General features: G+C 39.3%; 1 protein-coding gene across 2 annotated transcripts in view; it reads left to right on the top strand.

Moving 5' to 3' along the window:
• The first annotated feature begins 7935 nt into the window (after window positions 1-7935).
• Window positions 7936-25357, top strand: part of TPH1 (tryptophan hydroxylase 1) — a 34298-nt gene continuing 16876 nt past the window's right edge. The window contains exons 1-3 of one of the 2 annotated variants that reach the window (XM_003993033.5): window positions 7936-10460; window positions 17008-17144; window positions 24568-24751. In XM_003993033.5, the coding sequence (XP_003993082.3) occupies window positions 17028-17144; window positions 24568-24751 (301 nt within the window). In that variant the 5' untranslated portion in view covers window positions 7936-10460; window positions 17008-17027. Of the gene's footprint in view, window positions 10461-16495; window positions 16885-17007; window positions 17145-24567; window positions 24752-25357 lie in introns of those variants that run through there. The other variant, XM_023239630.2, reaches the window with a different exon arrangement.

Below are 25357 nucleotides of genomic sequence, written 5' to 3'. Positions count from 1 at the left end.
ACTGCATTACCACAGCATTAAAACTATACATTTCAACTTTGTTCTCTCTCCTGAACTGCCATGCATGTAGCATAGTTGCTGGGATGAAAATAAAATGATGTTACAGGCTAATCTCAACTGCTTGCCAAACACCTCCCCAGAATGATCCACATACAATTCAAAATCAAAATACAGCATGTTCATACTGAATTCATCTTCCTCTTAAAAACTTTTGCTCTTGTTTTCACCTCTTAATAGATTCCTATCCAATGAGGTGCTTAATTTAAAATTTAGAACCATCTTTTAAAATCTTTCTCCCTAGGGGCACCTGGATGGCTCCGTCGGTTAAGCGTCTGACTTCGGCTCAGGTCATGATCTCACATCTGTGAGTTCAAGCTCAGATGCTGTGCTGACAGCTCAGAGCCTGGAGCCTGCTTCAGATTCTGTGTCTCCCTCTCTCTCTGCCCCTACCCCACTCACGCTCTGTCTCTCAAAAAAATGAACAAATGTTAAAAAAAATTTTTTTTTAAATCTTTCTCCCTACCCAAATCTCCAATAAAATATACTGGGCAGATTTTATACTATATAACGCCTGGACATCTTTTGCTTTCCTGCAGTCGTTCCTTAAGGTGTCATTACGTTTCTTCAGGGTTATCAGGATGGCCCAACTTGACAAGCAACTTTCCTCTCCACCACAGTTTATCCTTCATTTGCTAATTTGCCCAAATCTCAGACTGACTACAGCCTTTCTTTGGTTTACAGCCTGTTTGCAGAGAGAAATTTGTCCAGTCGACCAATGATTTTGAGTCCAGCACATCTCTTATTTACCACTCCAGCTACAGGCATAATCTTATTAATACAAGAGCCTCATGAGGGAGATAATAATATTTCTATTTTCTGGATGAAGAAAGGTTCAGAATGGTTAAGAAATTTGATCACACAGTAAATAGAGTAGTTGGAATTTGAATTGAAATTTCACTGTAAAACCCACTTTCTTACCTAAAAATGCTTCACTTCCTGTACCTATATTGCACAAACACTGAACTGTGATCACACAAAATGCTGTATTAGTTTTACTTGTTATTTTCCTGGAAGAGACACATGAAAGGACAAAGACAGCAAGTTTCCAGATTTGGAACACTTTTGGTCACAGGAGTATTCTGAAGGTATGATACCCATGCAGTCTTCCGGAAAATTGTTTTTTCAAGGATTTACCTCAAGAAAATAAAAAGTTCATGGCATAGAAGAAACAGTAACTTATGGGTCAGAACCCTTTTGTTTGATTTAAAAAAAAGGGGAGATCAACCTTCAGGTGTGGCTGGTTCCAGATACTCAAACAATGTCTTAAGTCCTGCTTTATTTTTCAGTGTGCTCTTCTCCTTGTTGTTATCACTCAGTAAGTCTTCACTGGATGACCTCCATTAGCTACCGGCTTTTATCATTCAAGTGTAAAGATAAAAGAATCTGTCTTCTTCTAAATTATAAACAAGTTCTTGGGCCTGATTCTCATTGGTCCAAACTGGGTCATATGACCATCACGGACCGCACCTCCACCCCCCACCCCATTAATCTGGCTAAAGGCTGGCAATCCTCTGATAGGCCAGTGTAGAGCCATGAGACTACCCTGGGGCTAGGTGGGCAGGATAGAATCAGGTTCACCAAAACCAAGTGGACTGCGAGTGGGAGTCAGGAGGAGTCTCCAGAAGAAACAGCTTCTGTTAACAGAGGAAGAGGGAATAGATGTAAAATATAAGGTACAGCACTATCCTCTATAAGCAATGAACCAATAAGCCAGGAAAATTGTAGTTAGGATCAAATAATCACTGATAATGTGGCATTTGATGCAATTATTAGATGTTAATGTACTAACAATTTGCAAATGAAATTCCAGATGATTTCAACACAGGGTTGAGGCTCAGTAAAGATTTGTTGAATGAATGCATGAGACATTTGGAAGTTTGGGATAGAGTAGGCAGGGGAAAAGAGAAGCAAGAGCCTTCTAAATTCTTTGTCTTGTTAAGGAGAGAGTTGTAGATACTGATTAATCTTGGTGCTGACAGGATTATGTACGTTGAAGTGTGTTTATTAAGCATTTAGGGATAATCACTATTAAAATAGGAAAAAGATGTGGAATTTCTAAACCACTAGATTACAAAAGGGAGGGGAAGCAAAGAAAATTTGGTCAATCCAGCAAAAATCTGGTTGGAAAAGAAATAGTGCATTTTAAAACTAAAGATACCCATGATATAAATGTGTTAAATTCTCGTTATTAAAAGGTAAAGATTTTTCTGTTGAGACAAAATCAAGTTTTATGTTGTTTAAATTTTTTTTTTAAGTTTATTTATTTTTGACACACAGAGAGAAGGAGCATGAGCTAGGGAGGGGCAGAGAGAGAGGGAGACACAGAATCCGAAGCAGGCTCCAGGCTCTGAGCTGTCAGCACAGAGCCTGATGTGGGGCTTAAACTCACGCACCATGAAACCATGACCTGGGCCAAAGTCGGACGCTTAGCGGACTGAGCCGCCCAGGTGCCCCAAGTTTTATGTTGTTTAAAGGAGACAAATGTGACAACACACAATAAAGGGATGGATAAAGAGAAACTAGGTAAGTGATAAAATAGAAGGCAGGAATCGAAAAACAGAATTCAAGGCAAAAAATTTAAAGGGACTTTTGGTCTAACTTATAAGTGATACAACTAATATGATAGCATGCCTGTCTCAAAGGCTTATATGAGGATTACAATCCTTTGAGAAAGGCTTGCTACCTAATCTTCATTTTACAGATAGAAAAGCCAAGGCGTGGAAGAGTTAAGTAACTTGCCTGAGGCCACAGAGCTAAGTAAATGGCAGAACTGCATTTGGCCTCAACAGTGCGTGCTCTTAATTCCTATGCTCTAAATGCACACGTGTATAGATCTTTGTATCCTACAGTGGAAAAAAAAAATATTTGGGCTCTTCATATTTCGTTCCCATCTTCCTGGATTTCTAGGGAGATGGTAGCTATCTTGCACTAAGGAGGGGCATTGTGATTAGTTGTAGTCAATGAAAGAAAAGCCATAGCATTTAAGAGCTGGCATGCCACCTCACAGCTCTTTTCTCTCTGGTGACAGCCACAGATTGAGACAGTAGAGGCACAAGGTGGAAGTTACCAGAATCCCTGAGTAAGCACCCACCCAGAGAAGCACATGGAGAGAAGCTGCCCTGCAGGGTCTTCCAGTGCATGTTGGATTTAGAGAGAGAGAAATGAACCTTTATTGTGTCAGCATAAAAAAAGGATAACTTGTTATTGCAGTTAGCCTGATTATTACATACCCCCAAATGAAGAATTCACATTCTTTTCAAATTTAATGGAATATCCATAACGTTTGATAATGTGATGAGGCACGAAGAACATCCTCATAAATTTCCCTAAGTAGAAATAAGATAGGCACATTCTCTGACTCCAGTGTAGTAAATAAAAACATTTTTTAAGGGAGAAACCAAAAGAACACAACCACATGGAAACCTTTAAATAGTGGATAACTTTCTAGGAAAATAGTCAATACTAAAATACTCAAAAAGAGACAGAAAACCTTGAAAGGTTAATAATATTCACATTGGAAAGATAGTAAAAAAACTATCCTTGTTTCTATCTCAAGGCAACAGAAAATGGTGGGAAATTTCTGAATTCTACAGAGACAACAAAATGCTGTTTACAAAACTCGGTAAGAACAGTCACACACACAAAAGAACTATAGGCCAGTTTTTCTATTAATATGGATGCAAAAATTCTAGACAAAATGCCAGCAAATAAAATTTAGCACCATATTAAAAGATATATAAAAATAGACATTTTAAATAGACATTAAAAAAAAGGTATATAAAAATAGACATCATGACCAAAGTGAGTTTATCTCACAGGTGTACAGATGGTTTACGTTAGGAAATCTTTTTTATTTTTTTTATTTTTTACATTTATTTATTCTTGAGAGACAGGGACAGAGCACAAGTGGGGGAGGGGGAGAGAGAGAGGGAGATGCAGAATCCAAAGCAGGTTCCAAGCCCTAAGCTGTCAGCACCGAGCTCACAAACACAGGGCTCGAACTCACAAACCATGAGATCATGACCTGAGCCGAGGTCAGATGCTTAGCCGACTGAGCCACCCAGGCGCCCCAGGAAATTTTTTAATGTACTTCACTATATTAATGCATTAAAAAAAGAAGAGCTGTGTGATCATTTCAGTAAGTGCCAACAATTCATTTGATAAAATTTAACATCTATTTCTGAGAAAAACCCCTTTATAGTCTGAAATAAGAAAACTTCATTAATATGATACCTATAGCAAATATTCTTAATTAAAACATTAGAAACATTCCCATTAAAACCTGGAACAAGGGGTGCCTGGGTGGCTCAGTTGGTTGAGCGTCCGACTTTGGCTCAGGTCATGATCTCACGGTTTGTGGGTTCAAGCCGTGTTGGGCTCTGTGCAGACAGCTTGGAGCCGGCAGCCTGCTTTGGATTCTGTGTCTCCCTCTCTCTCTCTGCCCTCCCCTGCTCATGCTCCATCTCTCTCAAAAATAAACATTAAAAAAAAAAAAAAAACCTGGAACAAAACAGGATATTATTATATGAAACATTGTTCTGACAGCCCTACCTAATACACTGGATGAAAAACAGATAGGTATAAGGTATAAATATTAAAAAGAAAGGATTAAACAATGCTATTATTTTTACAGTTTATTTTGTTTTTCATTAATCTTTTTCTTGTCAAATAAAACACAGAAACAGAAAACTGCGTGAAACCAATGTGCATCTTATTGAAAAAGCAAATACTGCGGTATCCATCACCTAGCTCAAGAAATAGAGAACTTTGTCAGTCAACCAGAAGCCCATCTATATGCCTGCTCTCAGTTGTAACTCCTGCCTTCCCCCAAAACAAACCACCCTGCTGACTTTTATGATGATCACTTATTTGAAAAGTGCTGTTATTTTTTTTTCATGTGCCTTTTCAGAGGATATGACTGTGTACCTATGAAGTCAAGAGACTCAGCTGACTGACCTATTAGAACTAATGAGATCACTAGGATGGACTTTGCTCCTACAGTTATTCTCTGACTTTCTAAATCATCCATTTCTTCTGCCCTACTGGATCATTCATTCTTTAGTATTTCCTATCTTAACAACAACAACAACAATCCTTCCCTTTACCCCATATCCCCCTCTAGCCGCTACCACATTTTTCTGCTCGTCTACAACAAAACTCCTCTGAAAGAGTTGACTCTGTGACCTAATATCACCTCTGCGCATGTAATCTGGATTCCCTCTGTCCCACACCACCAATTCCCAATTGTCCCACAATTGCTTTTATTGGTAATCCCAGACTTCCCTGTTGCTGAATCCAGTGGTTACATTTCTGTCCTTGAGTTGAAGTAGCATTAAATGCAATTGACGATTCTTTCCCTCTTCTTAAAACACTTTCTCCTCTTGGCTTCCTGGACACCACCTTCCCCTGAGTTTTCTCCCTCCCTGGTGTCCATTCCTTCAGCCTCCTTTTCCTCCTCTTTCTGGCCTCTGAACATTGGCATGCCCCAGGGCCCAGTCCTGGGCCTCTTTCTTGTCTCTTGACACATTTTCTCCCTAGAAGTTTCATCCAGCCCTGTGATTTTATATACTATCTTTATATATGATCATTATACCAGTGACTTATAAATTTGTATCTCTGCCTGTGATCTCTTTCTGAATTTTGGACTCCCACTGCTTGATGCCTACCTGACATTTTCATTTGGAAAAAAAGGAGGCATATCAGACCTAACAAGTTCAAAACAGGACTTCATTTTCTACCCCTTACCAAACTTGCTCCAAATGCCAAGCAAAGAGCTTATAAATCATCCTTGAAACTCAGGTTCCCTTACTAGGTCCACCACCCCTGTCATCAGCTGATCCTATGGACTCCACCTCTGAAGTTGGTGGGTATTTCATTCTCTTTGTCTCTACTTTACCCATACCCACCATCATATCTCTCAGCTGGACCCCTTCAGTAGCCTTTCAGCCAGTCTCCCTGCTTCCACGCTTAACTCCTTACACCACACCCACAACGAATCTCCCCTTGTCCACCTTAGAACTGGAAGGAGGGAGAAGGGGGTGACTTGGGGGCCACTTTAAACTCCAGCGTAAAAGATTGATTTGACTTTATAAAAACAAAAACAGTTGCAAAGTATAAGACATCTGTAATGAAATTAAAGACGAATGAAAGGCTTAGGGGATAATGATGCATATATAATAGTTACTATCCATAATATTTAGACAGCTCCTCCCTATCAAGAAAAATATAGCCTGATTAAAGAATGAGCAGTGACAGGAAATTCACATGTGAACAAATGTCTGAAAAGATGCTCAGCTCTGCTAATAATTAGGAAAGAGCTAATTAAAAATTAGATACTTGTCTTTGCTACTCAGATTATCAAAATTGAGATTAATTGCATCCACTGTTGGTTGGGATGAGGATGTTGTTTTATATTCTTGGGAGTAGGAATGTAAGCTGATATAATCTTTTTGGAAGGCAATTTGGCAGTATTGCACATCTGGGAATGAGTTCTACAGAAATGCTAGATTGAATGCATATATGGGCACATATTTGCAAATAGGTTCTATCATTCAGTTGTCATTAATTGAACAAATATATTGAGAAACCCCTATGTGCCAGGCACTGGGATAGCCATTGGAGACTTAACAAAAAAAACAAAAGCAAAAAACAGAAAATTTTTTCCTTGTGGGAGATATAAGTAAATAGAATCACACAAATAACTGATAGCTGTTGTTACAAGTGCTCTGAAGTAAAAGGGCAGGGTATGAAGAAAGGGGCGGATGAGAGCCTAGTTTAGACTGGGGGATAGTTTACTTCAGGGAAGGAATTGATCCTTATGTGAAAACTTAAATAAGGGATGAGAAAATATAATCAGGTGAAGAGTCAGGGTTGGAGTGTGAGGGTGGAGATCTTCAGGGTAAGGATGTGGGAAGGTCCTGAAACGGGAAGGAGCTTTGCAGAGAGGACTAGAATGCAATAGTAGAAGGAATGTGGTGAAGAAAGGGAGAGTGAAAGGGCAACAAGCCAGAGAGGTGCATACGGGCCAGATTGGAGGCCTTTGCAGATGATGAAAGACTTTAAACTTCATCATATGAATAATGGGGAGCCTTACATGGTTATGATCAGTGTAGTGACATGATTGTGTTTGCATTTGTAAAGTGTGGCAAAAATTATCGTGTAGACTCGACAATAGTTTTTGGCATATTTAAAAAATGAGAATGGAGCGGGGCACTTGGGTGGCTCAGTCAGCTGAGCATCTGGCTTCAGCTCAGGTCATGATCTCACAGTTCATGGGTTTGAGCCCCACGTTAGTCTCTGTGCTGACAGCTCAGAGCCTGGAGTCTGCTAAAGATCCTGTGTCTCCCTCTCTCTGCCCCTCCCGTGTTCACGCTCTTTCTCTCTCAAAAATAAACATTAAAAAAAATAAAATAAAAATGAGAATAGAGGAAGAGAAAGGAAAGCCAGTGAGGAGACAATTGCAGTATTTCAGAGACAAGATGGTGTATTTGACTGGCAGAGTGGCAGAGGAGATGGGGAGGAATGCATGAGTTCAAGTCTGTATTAGAGATAGAAGAGACCAAATTTCTTCATTTGTGAAATGAAGGAGATGAGAAAGAAGAATATGCAGGAAGGACAGAGACTTGAGGGGGGGGGGCAGGGAAATCATTTACCTTTTCTATTGAGGTGAAGTTCACATAACGTAAAATTAACCGTTTTAAACTGAACAGTTCAGGGCACCTGGGTGGCTCAGTTGGTTGAGCGTCTGACTTCAGCTCAGGTCATGATCTCACGGCTCATGAATTCGAGCCCCATGTAGGGCTCTGTGCTGACAGCTCGGAGCCTGGAGCCTGCTTCAGATTCTGTGTCTCCTCTCTCTCTGCCCCTCTCCTTGCTCATACTCTGTCTCTGTCTCTCTCTCTCTCTCAAAATAAATAAACATTAAATTAAAAAAATTTTTTTAATTAAAAAAGAACTGAACAATTCAGTGGCATTTAATAAATTGACAATGTTGTGTAACCACTACCTCTGTCTACTTCCAAAATATTTGGAATCAGATCATTCCAAAATAAAACCCTATACCCATTAAATACTTACTCTTTAGCTCCTCCTCCCCACCCTTGGCAGCCACCACACTGTATCTGTTTCTCTTGATTTACCTATTCTGGATATTTCCTATAAATTGAGTCATACAATATATGGCATTTTGTGTCTAGCTTCTTTCAGGCAGTGTAACATTTTCCAGGTTCATCCAGGTTGTAGCATGTATGAGTATGTTCCTGTTTTTTGTTTTTGTTTTTAAATCACTGAATAGTATTTCATTGTATGTATATACCACAGTTTGTTTATCCATTTATCCACTGATGGGCATTTGGATGGACATTTGTTTCTACCTTTCGGCTATTGTGATGAATGCTGCTGTGAACATTTGTGTATAAGGATTTGTCTAAGAATCTGTTTTCAGTTCTTTTGGGTGTATACCTTGGTGTAGAATTACCAGGTCATATGTTAATTCTTTGTTTAACTTTTTGAGGAACCACCAACTGTTTTCTGCAATGGCTGAGTCATTTTATACTCCCACCAGCAGTGTGCAATGGTTCAGATCTCTCCACATCCTCACCAACACTTGTTACTTTCCCAGGGTCTCTTTTGGATATGTTAAGATGCCAGTGTGTTACAGAAGTGGAGATATAAAATAAGCTATTGGACATAGAAGATCTGGAGTTCAGAAGGAAGATTTGGGCTTTGAATATATATTTTGGAATTGTTGGCTTACCAAGGGCACTTAAAGACACGAGAGAAGATGACATTGGCAAGGAAAAGTGTATAGACTGTGAGGAGAAGAGGGCCTTAGATCTTTGCTCAGAAGAACCATGGGTATCTGGAGGGAAGAGGAGAAGGAGCTGGCAAAGATCAAGGGGGGGGGGGGCAATCCAAACATACCACCAAGTCAGCTTAGCAAATGAGAAGTGGAGTTGGGATGTGTCCTGTCTCAGATAGGTTCTGCTGAAGATCCAGGAAGTGCAATGAGGTGTTTCTTCATTACCATCCATGGCACCAGTACTTTCTATATCTCAAAAGGCACATCTCAGGATCAGAAAACTCCTTGCTATAGATTTCCACAGAAATAGAATAGTACAAACATAAGGAGAAAGACCCTTTCCCATCTTCTAATTTTGGTACAGATACGTCCACATCCTCATCTCTGGAACCTGTGAATATGTTATTTTACATGGCAAAAGCGACTTTGCAGATGTGATTAAATTAAGGATTTTGAGATGGAAAGATTATCCTGGATTATCTGAGTAGCCACAAAGTAATCAGAAAGGTCCTTACAAGTGATAGGCAGGCCAGTCAGAGATTTAAAGATGCCACATTGCTTGCTTTGAAGATAGATGAAGGATTAAGACAAGGGAACTTTTTTGAGGTGATGGAAATATTGTATATTTTGATTGGTAGTCGCACAACTGTATATGTTTGTCAAAACTCACAGAACTGTACATCTCAAAAGGGTGAATTTTACTGTGTGTAAATTATACAGCAATAAACTTGACTTGACATGATCTCAGTTTGCAGGACAGAGTCCTTCCGGCTCCGTGCTCTTAGCAGAGCCTGCTTGGGACTCTCTGTCCTCTCCCTCTCTCTCTGTCCCTCCCCTGCATGCGCTGTCTCTCTCTCTCTGAATAAATAAACTTTAAAAAATAAACTTGACTTTAAAAAAATTGAAGAAAAAATGTCCTACAACTATAGTCTTCAGTCCCTAGACTGAGCACTCAACCAGTAAATAACTTCGTCCAAATTTTTGGTTTCTGTGCCATGTTGTTCACATATTTTTTTCTACTAATATAGCATGCTCATCTGCCTGCAGCTTTAAATTTTAATTGGAAGAGTAATGAGCATTTCCCTTCTAAAAAGTTCAACAATTGCTCTGCCTCAAGGAATAAGGGAAAGCACCAAAAGAATGGTGACGAAATAACCTAGAAGCACAGAGGCATGTGGGAGGTGGGTGAATCCCTGCCTTGGTGCCAATCTGGAGAAGCAGGCAAGACTATAGGCAGGAGGTCATTATGTTGAAAATAGATGTCATCTTGGTTTGGAGGGAATTTCCGACTCCGGATTGTTTAATGTTAGACTTATGTAGTTAAGGATGGCCTGGCATTAGCTTAATTAAAACACCAGTCCGTTGTACCTAAAGGCTAAGGCGCGCGAATCTCTGCACAGGCTGGCAGGGACGGTCCTCACCGAGCAGGGGTCAGCTCTCGGCCAACTCTCTCCAGCCCGGCAGGCGAACGGCCTTCTCATTGGCCACTGTCCGGCTGCCTCGGGCGTTCATTGGCCCTCTCCGAATCCCGTTTACTATAAGAGGCGGGCAGCCCTGGTCCGCCGGCAGCACCAGCTTATCGCCGGCGGCAGCACCACAGGTGAGTGGGGTGGCTCCTACTGGCGGGGACCTGGTCGCGGATCTGGGGACGGTGGGCCGGCACGGGGCGGAGGCAGGGTCACTCCCCCAGGAGGTAACTACTCTTGGGAATCTGGATCTGGGGAGTCAGAGTTGTACCCCTGTGATGACTTTTCTCCTTTCCTTCTACCCTCTTTGGGGAGAAAAGACACAATTTTTGAGGGCCTGCTGTGTGCCAAGAACAGGCTCTTTACACATCATCTTATTTCACCTTCACAACAAATCCTGTGAGGTGGGTATTTCTTGCATTTTACATTTCTCAGCAAGTTCACAGTTGAACTGAAGTCTGTATGTATGACTCCTTTATGTTAGCAAACACAAATGCATTCTTCTTCCTTTCCTTCTCAAATAGCAACATCTCTTTCTTCCTTCTTTCATTAAAGGAACCATCCCTTAGGGGCGCCTGGGTGACTTAGTGGGTTAAGCATCTGGCTCTTGATTTCAGCTCAGGGCATGATCTCATGGTTGGTGGGTTTGGGCCCCAATTTGGGCTCTGTGTGGACAAGCCCGGAGCCTGCTTGGGATTCTCTCTCTCTCTCTCTCTCTCTCTCTCTCTCTCTCTCTCTCTCCCTCTCCCTTTCCCTCTCTCTCTCTCTCTCTCTCTCTCTCTCTCTGCCCCTCCCTCCTTGTGCTCTCTCTCAATAATAAACACACATTAAAAACAAAAAAGGGAACCATCCCTTAGACATTTCCAAAGGAAAGAGTATTTCAGCTGCAAAGCCTCTCAGCCTCACATCCATCTTTATCACCGGCACCCTAACACAGTACTAAGAGCTTTGGTACAAACTTACAACTGACAAACAGTGCTAGTGGTTCAGATTCAACAGGTAAGCTTAACCTTGCCTCTGACCGTTTGGTTTCAGTGGTTTAAAATTAATTCCCAACTGATGTTCTAGTCTAGTTGGCTTGAGGGGTGGGGTGGGAAACTAGAGTTAAACTTTCTGGTCCAGTAAAAGTTTGTGCCTGTCAATTAATTATTAAAGAAGAATGGAATTCATTTATTTGCTTTAAAAGGAGATGCGAGCACAGCTTAAAGTAACTACAAGTGTTTGCGTGAAGCCATAATCTGTGGTTTATGAATTTCAGCACTGAAGTTCACTTGTATACATGTTGTTATCATATTAGCTTATCTTCAGATAAGGATGTGGCTTCTATTTCCATTTTCTTTGCCAGTGCCTGTATTCCCTAGAAAAATGCTTTTCATGGACACTGTTTTCTTTTGTATTTCATTTCTACTTTCATTTTTATTCCCTTCCCCCAGTCAGAAAAGAAAATCAAGATTCTCTGGAAGATTCTCTCCCTCCATACCAGTCCTTCCCACACCATTTAGTTCTGTCTTCAAACAGCATCCGTGCTTCCAAATATTTTAATTTGATAGTTCTTTATGATTATTAGATCAGATAAATTTAAATTATACTTGTTACTGATTAAACTGAGGGGAGAAAAGAGTTAGTCAATGTAAACACTTTGACCTCTACTCTTTAAAGAGACTGTTGATCTTCTGACCTCCTTCTTGGGATGTCCTCCATATTTCCAATGGTATATCCTCCACACCAGTGCATCTCCAGTCAAGCCAGGAAATGCGGCAGGAGAATGACTCCCTGCCTTTTACAGGAAAAGGGAAAATACCAGTTGGCATTGGCTCATTAGAGTGTTACTTTAAAAATAAAATCTATACTTGTCTTGATGAGATACGGGTTTAAACAAGTGTGACCTCTTGGACACTCGATAGCTTTTATCTTACCAGTCTGTGCTGTGGGTTTTTCTTCTGAAGGAGTAGGAAGGGATAGGTATGTTGAAGGGGGGAGGGGGGGGAGGAGGGAAAAAAAAAGTGACAAGAGAAAATTTTGAGGTTCTGAAAAGGCTTTGGGGGTAATTGAATAAAGGAAAAAAGAACTTATGCTTCATAAGCTCAACCAGGCAAAATTATGGCCAACTTTCAGTGGAGATCAAACCCCTGTGCTCTGTAAGCTTATTTGGGGGGATCTGGTGGTGGGTGGAGGGTGGCAATAGGGGAGTGAGTGAGAATTGTTTTCTTCTAGTTTCTTAGCAAAAGTTCCTTTTGAGAAACTTCATTCTTATATTGACTTAAACAAGAGGGATAGGAATGTTTCAAAATCTCAACATAAAATGCCTTGTACATGATAAATATTCAACTAATGTATCCTTCACCCTTCTCTGCCCCAACCCACTAAAGAGATATTGGTAGCAAAACTGGATCCATTCCAGAACCAGGGAAAGAAGAGAGAATTATGAATCCCAAAAAGATGGAGTGAGATCAACCATGAGTGTTAGTGCCTTTTTACAGTGGTTCCCCGAGGAAATTAAGGATTGGTTTTGAAATGTGAAAGGAAATCTTTATATAGTTTTATATGAAGAGTTGTATTCTAATCTCTAAGAGATCATTGAAGGGTGAACTGTCAGGCTATCTGAAATTCTGTCAGTTTTCCCACTGACTGGCAAAAATCACCTTTCTTTGCTGTTCTCTGATCCTTGCTCCCAGTTGTTAAATTTGCTTTCATTATGAACATGGTGGTGGTCTAGGAAGTAGCTTTTATTTGCAGAATCCTCTTCCTTCAGCATGTCATGGTGACAATATCAAGGAAAATGGGGACTTAGTAAACAGAGGCTGACCGGAGTCTTCATCTGTTTGTTTGCAAAAGAATTGCTAAATTCTTCACTTGTGATTTGGAACAGTATATTTTAGGAGTTTCATAATAAAAGAACTAATGAAACTGAAAATCACCTCAAGACAAAAGAATACTTACATTTTATGTTGCAAAACAACCTTTACCCTCTTGTAAAATGCTTAATTCCCAGAGCAAGAAAAATTCTTAGCTAAGGTAGTTTAGAATGTCAATTTTATTACATTTAACATTTTGTCTTTTTTGGAAGATGGGGAAATTTGGGATGCACTTCCCATTGGTAGAGCTAATATTTATTGAGTACTTGGTGTAGGTTAACAACTGTTCTAACAGTTTTATACATTATATATATATATTTACTCCTCCTTATAACCATGAGATTGATATCAATTATCCTCCCTCCAATTTTGTAAATAAGGAAACTGATGCACATAGAAATCAGAACTTGTCTAGATAAATTTGTAGATGAATTTATTACTAGCAATTTGCTATCTGGTTTTATGTCTCTCTTATTGTTTGTATCTGCATATAATAGGACAAAATCACCCATGCTCTGGGTGGAACAAAAAGAATGACAGTTAGATAAGAATGTTTCCAAAGATTTTCACATCTCTAAAAGCAGTGTGAGAATGCATCCCTGAATTTTTAGCCCAGAGCCACCAGTTCAGACTTTCCTGTGTATACTTAAAGTTCACCAAAGGGTCAGTTTCTTTGAAGCCATAAGTCTCTCTTAGGATCTCTTGTTTCTCATCCATCAATCCTTTCTGATCAGACTTATGGATGGGCCAGAAGCCATCTCCAATTAGCTTTAGGATATTGGTCATGGCGTGGGGGAAATGAGGGGGTGATGTGCTCCTCAGATATCATAGCTGGATCTCAGGGTCCCATTCTCTTCTGCTTATTTGTACTTATTGGGAGGTCTGCCTCTCCTTCCCCCACCCCTCATACATAAGTCTGTGAATTCTTTGGAGGCAATTTGTCTTATTTTTTAATCTTTACTTCCTTAACACTGACTATGATACTTCATACACTTGAATGCACCTAAGTTGAAATTTCATTTACCATTAGTAAACAGTTGAGCTACAGAACAATCCAGATTATTATTAAATTTAACTGGAGTGTTTGGTTTTAAAGTATTTGACATAGAGACTGTTTTAGTTATAGAGAATAAATTGACACAATTAAAAATATTTAGGGGTGCCCGGGTGACTCAGTCGGTTGAGCGACTGTCTTCAGCTCAGGTTATGATCTCACCATTCATGGGTTCGAGCCCGGCATTGGGCTCTGTGCTGACAGCTCAGAGCCTGGAGCCTGCTTCAGATTCTGTGTCTCCCTCTCTCTCTCTGCCCCTCCCCTGCTCACACTGTGTCTCTCTGTCTTCTCAAAAATAAATAAACATTAAAAAAATTAAAAAAAATATTTAAGCAGTTTTGATTTTAAATCCAATGAATAAATAAGTATTTGTTAAATGTTGAATTATATATCTCAGTCTTTTCTTGGTGCCCTAAGTAGCCTAGTTTCTTTCTTATGTGGGGAAAACATCAGGATGCCAAGTCACATTTTGTGTTTTAAAATGGGTGAGAGAGTACCGGGTTTTTGAGTTCCAGTGAACTGTTTGGTAATTTTGCTGTATTAGAAAGGTTAAGAGGCACCTGGTTGGCTCAGTCGGTTAACCATCCCACTTCAGCTCAGGTCATGATCTCACCGTCTCATGGCTTGTGGCTTCTAGCCCCGTGTCAGGCTCTGTGCTCACAGCTCAGAGCCTGGAGCCTGCTTCGGATTCTGTGTCTCCCTCCCTCTCTGCCCCTCCCCTGTTTGCACTCTGTCCCTCTATCTCTCTCAAAAATAAATAAACATTAAAAAATAATTTTAAAAAAGGTTAAATAACATGCCCAAGGTCATATACTGATAAATATCAGACCAATGAATAGATATGTCTGACTTCACCTTCCAAATATGTCTGTACACTATTTAGCAATGTAAATAGGTGCTCGAGAAGATGCCAAGGTAGATCTCTAGTTCATCTTCTGAGAAGACAGCTCTCAACTAGATGCCAGGAATTTTATACTACCTTCTATGTTTCTGAACATAACCAAATACTCACTGAAACCGAGCTACAACTGCATCTGTGACCATTGCTATAAACAGGAGGTATATGTTGTGGCGATATTGAACTCTGAGGGGAATGGACTTGGGAAGATCAGGGAAGGCTTCCATGAGTTAATGAAGTTTGAGCTGTGGGGAATTTGACACAGTCTATGTGACTTCAAGCCACAGCATCATTCTATACCTGTTCTGGGTGATACTGCTTCAGACTTGGATCCATGAGTGTGAGCAGCTAAAAGGCAGTGGAATTGTTCACATCCATCTAAGTTGTTAAAAGTTAATTCCACTAGAACTGAAACACAAAACTGGGCAATTAGGAAGAATTAATAAGAAAACTAATAAGAATAAATACTCCATATACTGTTTCCATTTATTAATCCAGATCTTATTTTTCAGGTGAAAGTTATTATACTCCACTTTCATGCCCACAATATCTTTACCTCCCCCAACACACACACACAGAGTTGGATTTATAATCACATAGCTCTTGTAGGCTAATAGGCTAAATGGCCTTTCAGGGCCCACAGCCTGGGGGATTCCAAGTCGGAGAAGAAAGAAGATACTTAATGTGGAACCAGAATTCTCTTGGCTAGCTGTTATTCTTGTAGCCCCCATGTGTCCAGAGCTGCCCAGGCTCTTGAATTTATGGAAAAAAATAGAAGGCCTTGTCCTTGTTCTAAGGGGCTTGCTGCCCTGTTAAAAGACAAGACGATGGGAATGCAAACTGGCACAGTTACTCTGGAAAACAGTATGGAGCTTCCTCAAAAAACTAAAAATAGAACTACCCTACGACCCAGCAATTGCGCTACTAGACATTTATCCAAGGGATTCAGGTGTGCTGTTTTGAAGGGACACATGCACCCCAATGTTTATAGCCGCGCTATCAACAATAGTCAAAGTATGGAAAGAGCCGAAATGTCCATCGATGGATGGGTAAAGAAGTTGTGGTATGTATATACAATGGAGTATTACTCGGCAATCAAGAAGAATGAAATCTTGCCATTTGCAACTACATGGATGGAACTAGAGGGTATTATGCTAAGTGAAATTAGAGAAAGACAAAAATCATATGACTTCACTCATATGAGGACTTTAAGAGACAAAACAGATGAACACAAGAGAAGGGAAGCAAAAATAATATAAAAACAGGGAGGAGGATGAAACATAAGAGACTGTTAAATATGGAGAACAAACAGGGTTACTGGAGGGGTTGTGGGAGGGGGATGGGCTAAATGGGTAAGGGGCATTAAGGAATCTACTCCTGAAATCATTGTTGCACTATATGCTAATTTGGATGTAAAATAAAGAAAATTAAAAAAAAAAAAAAGACAAGACGTGTGCGAATAAAACTTGAATTTAAGACCCAGTATAAATAAATAAAGTGCTGAAATTGTTGCGGGAGAGGAGGTAGGCTTTAACAGAGAAAGAGTGGCCAGTTCAGGCACAGTAGGAAGACTGTAAGAAGCCAGTAGGCACGAATCATGCCCTGAAAGGATTGAGTTAGAAAAAAAGAAAAGGAAACTACTAACATGCATTGTATGCCTATTATATTCCAGGCACTGTTAGGCAATGTTTTATCTTACGTTGGTCTCATTACAGTCTTGCAAAGCATGTCTACAAATCCATGTTTCACAGGTGAGGAAACTAAAACTTGGTTAATGTTATCAAGTATTGTCTTTGGTTTCAAATATTGTCAAATACAGCCTCTCTTGCACAACTTCTCTTTTCGACCTCTCTATTTTCATACTTTGTTTTTAGAGAAGTACACCAAACTCATCATGATTGAAGACAATAAGGAAAATAAAGACCATTCCCTAGAAAGAGGAAGGGCGACTCTCATTTTTTCCTTGAAGAATGAAGTTGGTGGACTAATAAAAGCACTGAAAATCTTCCAGGTAAGCGCTCTCCATATTTTTATACTTTTGCATAAAATCCTTCTAAAAGGAGTCTCCAGAATTACATTTAAAGTGTAAACTATTGTAAATTCTTCTTAAGCACTTCAATTTCTAAAATACTGCTCAATTCTCATTTATGGAAGAGAAGATACAAATAACTAATAAAGGAGCCCAGAGGAAAGAGTCACTTCACGGATTTCAGAGAAGCAAATTTTCATTTTATTTTAATTAAATAAAATATTAAAATTTAATATTTAATGACATATTCATAATATATTTAATGATATTTTTAAGATAGCAAAATAACAAAGATTCTACAGTTATACCGTTCCCTACTGTCAAAGCTTTAATGCATTTGGGACTTAAATACACCTTTGGTATGAGGGTAACTTAGTATAATGCATAGGGAAACAATAGGCGGAACAATCGGTAGTGCCTTAAAATGTTCTTGTATTTTGAGGCACCTGGGTAACTAATTGTCCGACTCTTGATTTGGGCTCAGGTCATGATCTCACGGTCTTGAGATCAAGCCCCGTGGGGTTGGGCTCGGCACTGGATATGGAGCCTGCTTGGGATTCTCTGTCTCCTTCTGCCCCTTCCTCTCTTGCTTGTATTCTCTCCCTCCCTCTCTCTCTCTCTCTCAAAAAAAAAAAAAAAAAAAAAAAAAAAGTTCACATATTTTGATCCAGTAATTTCACTTCGATAAACCCATCCTAAGGAAATAGGGGTCAGTCAGGCAGAACATGAATATTTACTAAGTACTTACTGTGTGCCAAGTGCCCTGCTAGAATCTAAGGATGTAGACCTGAACAGAGTAGACACAGTACCTCCCCTCACAGTGTATATAATCTAGGGAGAAAGACAGAAAATAAACAAATAATGATAGTAAATAAATAGTTACATGTGTATAAAGTGACCTAAAAGAAATACCAGATAGTACTATGATAGCATTGAACTGGGGGACCTAACCTGGTTTATGGGCTTAGGGACACAAAGACTTATTTATAAGAACTAAAATTATAAACAAAGTACTTGTCCAAGGGGAGGGAGCAGGTTAAATTATGCTAATAGAACTTCACTGGCATTAAACTCTTACGCTCTGGAGGCAGACCACCTGAGTTCAAATCCTTGCTCTGTCACTTATTGGCTAGGTGACCATGGAAAAATCAATTGGTCTCTCTGTGCTTCAGTCTTTGCATCTATAAAGTGAGAACCCTGCCTCCCTCATAGGGTCATCGTGAGAAATAACAGAGTTAACATATGTAAAGAGCAGATGTTAGCTCTTTTAAAAATCAAGTTTATATCATATGACATGCTTTTTTATAGCCATGTGAAAATAATACTTCAAGGAATTAAACATTTTACATAGAGACCAGTAGTCTAGAAGAGTTTGCGATGAAAAGCATGTTTTTCTACTCAATACACCAACCATATCCTAGTCCCATTCCCTAGAGGCAACCACTTTCAACTATTTCTGGTGTTTAATTCCTTTGACGCCGAATTTATGATATCTAAATATTGTTTCGATCCCTCTCTTGGAGTTATCAACTTTACATGATATTTATTTATTCTCTCTTGTGAATGATACTGATAACCATCACTTCTTCCTCTTCCTTCTCCCTAAATTTGATAATTACATGATTATTTTAACTTCTTTATTGATTACCTTTGAGTTTTTAAATAACATACCTTTATTTCTTCTTCTACCCACTGTCTTTTTTATTTTATTTTTAATCAAAGAATGTGTGTGCATGGTTTAAAAAGTGAACCCACACCATAAAGCTTATAAAGAAAATAGTAGTCTTCTGCTTCATGTCTTTTCATTTTTAAGGTAAGTTTAATTTATTTTGTTAACCTTAGGGCGGAGGGTTGACTTAATCATATATCTTAGATCACCTGTAAACGATCATCATCGACTTATACAGCCTCCTCCTGTTTTTTTTTTAATTTTTAAAAATTTACATCCAAATTAGTTAGCATATAGTGCTAGCCTCCTCCTATTTTTTATTTTTTATTTTTTATTTTTTTAACGTTTATTTATTTTTGAGACAGAGAGAGACAGAGCATGAACAGGGGAGGGGCAGAGAGAGAGGGAGACACAGAATCTGAAACAGGCTCCAGACTCTGAGCAGTCAGCACAGAGCCCGACGCGGGGCTCGAACTCACGGACTGCGAGATCATGACCTGAGCCGAAGTCAGACGCTCAACTGACCGAGCCACCCAGGAGCTCCTCCTCCTATTTAAAAAAAAAAAAATTTTTTTTTAACGTTTATTTATTTTGGGGAGCTAGAGAGAGCGGGGGAGGGGCAGAGAGAGAGGCAGACACAGAATCCAAAGCAGGTTCCAGGCTCTGAGCCTGTCAGCACAAAGCCTGACGCGGGACTCGAACCCACAAAGTGTGGGATCATGACCTGGGCGGAAGTCATTCAACCGACTGAGCCACACAGGTGCCCCACCCTCCTCCTGTTTTATTTTATTGTTCCATTCGATTTCCATTTCTCCCGCCTGATACACAACTGCTCTGATATGTTTGATCTGTACACTGAGTTATTTTCATGTGCACTTTACAATATGTGGAGTTTTTTGTGCGTGTCTTAGTAATTTACAATTGTAACCGTATGATACACTTTTTCTTTCAGTCAGCACTACCCATGTATCCATTTCCTTTGTTCTTCTAACTGTGGCATCATTTCCAGGGTGCACTCATTCTACTCATCTTCAGCCTGCAGGAGGCAACTATTTGAAGCTCTTTTAACTGTCTTTTCTAGTGCTTACTTCTATGGGTTTTTTTTGCTTGTTTTGTTTCTTGTTTTTTGAAAGATTTTATTTTTAGGCAATCTCTATACCCAAGATGGGGCTCAAACTTACAACCCTGAGATAAAGAGTCGCATGCTTTACCAACAGAGCGGCCAGGCACCCCTACTTCCATGTTCATAAACAATATGCTCATTCTGCTATTTCTTGATTTTTTTCACTCGTAGATATTACCTACCGATTTCTTGCAATGGAAGTAAAGACTTAGCTTTTTTGACACAGCTCCCTTTCCAGTGGCACCCTCAACTTTCCTTCCCCTGAATCTTCCCAATGCAGTCATGTCCCAGTTTTTGGCTATGCCAGTTTTTAATGTTTTCAATATTAAAATTATATAAGTCCTGCTCAAAGAAGGCCATATTATCCATTATTTTGACTTCCTTTTTGGTAAACAGGATTACAATTTAGTGTTTAAAAGCATGGAAAGTTTGGGGCGCCTGGGTGGCTCAGTCGGTTAAGCGTCCGACTTCAGCTCAGGTCACGATCTCGTTCGTGGTCCGTGAGTTCGAGCCCTGCATCGGGCTCTGGGCTGATGGCTCAGAGCCTGGAGCCTGTTTCAGATTCTGTGTCTCCCTCTCTCTCTGCCTCTCCCCCGTTCATGCTCTGTCTCTCTCTGTCTCAAAAATAAATAAACGTTAAAAAAAAAAAATAAATAAATAAAAGCATGGAAAGTTTGAATTCCAGTTCTGACACTTATTAGCTGTGTGTCTTTGGGCAAAATGCTTAACTTCTCTGTGCCTCTGTTTCTATAATTGAAATACATGACAGGGAATGTCTCACTTATTACTTCTACTTTATATAAAATTTCCTGGATCTTCCTGACTAAATTTTTCTTGCAGATGGAAAATAATAATTTTAAATTATGTAGTTATATTTCCTAACCAAATTCCATCAAAATTTTGATTTTGATAGTGTTCAATTTATAGAGTAATTCAGGAAGAAATGACTTATTGCTTCTTTGTCTCAAAAAATGTAATTTAGCTTTATATTTATTCATGTCATCACTCAGAAAATATTTATTGGGGTCCCTGGGTGGCTCAGTCAGTTGAGCATCTGACTCTTGATCTCAGCTCAGGTCTTGATCTCAGAGTTGTGGGTTCAAGCCTCATGTTGGGCTCCACACTGGGAGTGGAGCCTACTTAAAAAAAATATTTATGAGTGCATTCTTATTATAAAAATTAATAAGAAATGGATTAAACCCCCCTTTACCTCTTTCTAAAAAAGTTTTAATTCCAGTGTAGTTAACATACAGTGTTATACTCAGATACCACCTCACGCCAGTCAGAGTGGCTAAACTGAACAAATCAGGAGACAACAGATGCTGGAGAGGATGTGGAGAAACGGGAACCCTCTTGCACTGTTGGTGGGAATGCAAACTGGTGCAGCCACTCTGGAAAACAGGGTGGAGGTTCCTCAAAAAGTTAAAAATAGATCTACCCTATGACCCAGCAATAGCACTGGTAGGAATTTACCCAAGGGATACAGGAGTATTGATGCATAGGGGCACTTGTACCCCAATGTTTATAGCAGCACTCTCAACAATAGCCAAATTATGGAAAGAGCCTAAATGTCCATCAACTGATGAATGGATAAAGAAATTGTGGTTTATATACACAATGGAATACTACGTGGCAATGAGAAAGAATGAAATATGGCCTTTTGTAGCAATGTGGATGGAACTGGAGAGTGTTATGCTAAGTGACATAAGTCATACAGAGAAAGATAGATACCATATGTTTTCACTCTTATGTGGATCCTGAGAAACGTAACAGAGGACCATGGGGAAGGAAAAAAAAAAGGTTAGAGAGGGAGGGAGCCAAATCATAAGAGACTCTTAAAAACTGAGAATAAACTGAGGGTTGATGGGGAGTGGGAGGGAGGCGAAAGTGGGTGATGGGCATTGAGGAGGGCACCTGTTGGGATGAGCACTGGGTGTTGTATGGAAACCAATTTGACAATACATTTCATATTTAAAAAAAAACATACAGTGTTACATTAGTATCAGGTATACAATATAGTGATTGAAAGCTTCCATACATAAACCAGTGCTCAACACGCCAAGTGCACTCCTTAATCCCCATCACCTATTTCACCCATCCCCCCACCCACTTCCCCCCGACCCAGCTCCCCTCTGGTACATGTCAGTTTGTTCTCTGTAGTTAAGAATCTGTTTCTTGGTTTGTTTCTCTCTCTTTTTTTTTCCCTTTGCTCATTTGTTTTGTTTCTTAAATTCCACATATGAGTGAAGTCATATTGTATTTGTCTTTCTCTGACTAACTTATTTCACTTAGCATTATACTCTGTAGCTCCATCCACGTCATTGCAAATGACAAGATTTCATTCTTTTTTTATGGCAGAATAAAATTCCATTGTATATGTGTGTGTGTATATATATATATATATATATATATATACACACACACATATGTATATGTATACATATATTTATGTGTGTGTGTGTGTGTATACATACACACACAACATCTTCTTTATCCATTTTTTTATTGATGGATACTTGGGCTCCTTCATAATTTAGCTATTATAAATAATGCCCCTATAAACATAGGGGTACATGTATCCCTTCTAATTATTGTTTTTGTATCTTTTTGTGTCAATACACAGTAGTGTCATTACTGGATTATAGGGTAGTTCTGTTTTTAACTTTTTGAGGAACCTCATACCGGTGGCAAGTGGCTGCACCAGTTTGCATTCCCACCAATAGTGCAATGCAATTTCCTCCACATCCTTGACAACACTTGTTATTTATTGTGTTTTTATTTTAGCCATTCTGATAGGTGTGAGATGATATCTCATTGTGGTTGTTGGGTTGTTGTTTTTTTTTTTTACAAACTTTATTTATTATTTTTTTACGTTTATTTATGAGACACAGAGACAGAGCACAAGAGAGAGAGGGAGACACAGAAACCAAAGCAGGCTCCAGGCTCTGAGCTGTCAGCACAGAGCCCCATGCGGGGCTTGAACTCACAAACTGTGAGGTCATGACCTGAGGTGAAGTTGGTCGCTTAACCAACTGAGCCACCCAGGCGCCCCTCATTGTGGTTTCAATTTGCATTTCCCTGGTGATGAGTGATGTTGAGCATCTTTTAATGTGTGTGTTGGCCATCTGGATGTCTTCTTTTGAGAAATATCTGTTCATGTCTTCTACCCATTTTTCAGTTGGATTATTTGTTTTTTGGATGTTGAGTTGTATCAGCTCTTTACTATACATTTTGGACACTAACCCTGTATCAGATGTATCATTTGCAAATATTTCCTCCCATTCAATAGGTTGCCTGTTAGTTTTGTTGATTGTTTCCTTCACTGTGCAGAAACCTTTTATTTTGATGTAGTTCCAAAAGTTTCTTTTTGCTTTTATTTCCCTTGCCTCAGGAGACATATCTAGAAAAATGTTGCTACAGCCAATGTCAGAATCTCTCCTGTACCTCTGATCAACTCCAGTATATTTTGTAACTGGCTTTCTTCCATTGATTCCATGATAAAGTCTGTATTCCAGGATAAACCTTGCCCATTCCAATTTTCCAATATCCCTGATACTCTTTTTTTCTGGTCAGTTCATGTTCCTAATAGTTCTTACTTCATCCCTACCTTTACATATGCAGTTCCTCCTGTTTTGAATCCGCCTTCTTCTTTTCTGTCTTCCCACTCTATTTCTTAAGACTCATTTCAGTTCCTATCTGCTCCATGGAAACTTCTACTTCCTCCAGCCCATAATGCTTTTTCCCAGGACATCTCTGCACCCAAATACTTATTACTTCTATTTCTTTTAGTCTTTCATGTGTTAGCTTACCAGATTATAAACTCCTTGCATATCTTACCTTTCTTTGTATGCTTCACAGCGCTTACCTGGCTATATAGGTGTTCACCAAGTTAATTCAAATTGAACTGGTTAGTGTTGGAGATTAGCTTTTCCAACCTTGTAATTTTTTTGTTTTTGTTTTTGATGGAAAAACTGTTGGGTAATTGGTTCTTATGTTTCATTATTATGTCACCGGGGCTGGTCCTCAGCTATCCAAATTGGTAAGAGAAGATATCCTCCTCCCACAGGCTTGCACATATGGCACCCAGCTCAGGCTGGCATGGGAGAGAGCAGAAGAAGCAATCTGCTTCAGCTGGTTACTAAGTTTGTAGCTTAAGAGATTTGAGGTATTAAATACTCTGTTCAAGCTGTTCAGCTAATTTTATTAAATGCATATTCGCAAAGGAAACTTTTCTTTCTAAAGGACTAACATTAATATCCCTTTTTGAAAACTAGCTTTCATTTGTGAGAATCTTTGAAAAGTTCTTTTTATCTAGGAGGTTTGAGAATTCTACCACTGAACCACCAGTGCTCACAGGTTTGATATTTTGGTTTGAAGGCCATCCATTTCTAGCAATTCGACGGACTTTCTAGTGGGTGATTAATTTTTCAAACTTTTTTGAACAGTACCTAATTAGGGGGAATTACTTTGCTTGTTGCATCAAAAACAGCCTCTTTCTCCTTTGATATTATGGTGAGTGTGGAATTGATTTTTAGTGGTAATGAATGTGACGAGCTCAGTGACTAATACCATTTGAGGCTGTCATATGTATCTTCACTCTCTGCTTTACACAGGAGAAACATGTGAGCCTGTTACATATTGAGTCCCGAAAATCAAAGAGAAGAAACTCAGAATTTGAGATCTTTATTGACTGTGATATCAACAGAGAACAATTGAATGATATTTTTCATCTGTTGAAGTCCTACACTAACGTTCTCTCTGTGAATCCACCAGATAATTTTACTGTGAAAGAAGACGGTAAGTTCGAAAAGTGAAAATCCCCTGAGAAGATTAAGTACATCATGTGTGTCCAATCTTGTATTTATCTTGGAGGCATGAAAATAAAAATAAAACACTGTCTCCTCAAATTTCTTACAGTCTAGTAGTGAAGGAAACCCCAAATGTAATTGCTTAAAATACTACAGAACAATTATAAAGCAACATTTTTATCAAGTGTGAGGGAATGTGAAAAGGAAACGTTGGGTGCAAGAAAGAATTCAGAATAGTCAGAAATTGATTAAGTTTTCTCAGTTTCCAAATCATCAAACATTTCTTGATTTCACAAACCTTCAATTTACAATCCCCGAGCCCTTAGAGACTCCCACAGGGCCTACCATCTGGCAGATATTAAGTGTTCAAATTTGTTGAGAATGTTGACAGTTGCTGATGATTATGGTATGAATACACTCTTTACATACTCCTCCCTGTCCCCACTCCCACCAAAAGCAAGTGAAAAGTAACACAGCCTTCTAAGGTTTCAGATGGCTAAGATCTTCTGTTGTGAAAAAAATCCTCATAGTTTACTTGGGACAAAAGACAAAAAGATAATCCAACCACATTGTATATATGTTACTCAATTTAAAA

This window comes from Felis catus, chromosome D1 (assembly GCF_018350175.1).
Source record: "Felis catus isolate Fca126 chromosome D1, F.catus_Fca126_mat1.0, whole genome shotgun sequence".
NCBI lineage: Eukaryota > Metazoa > Chordata > Mammalia > Carnivora > Felidae > Felis > Felis catus.
This window is presented reverse-complemented; position numbering and strand designations above follow the sequence as displayed.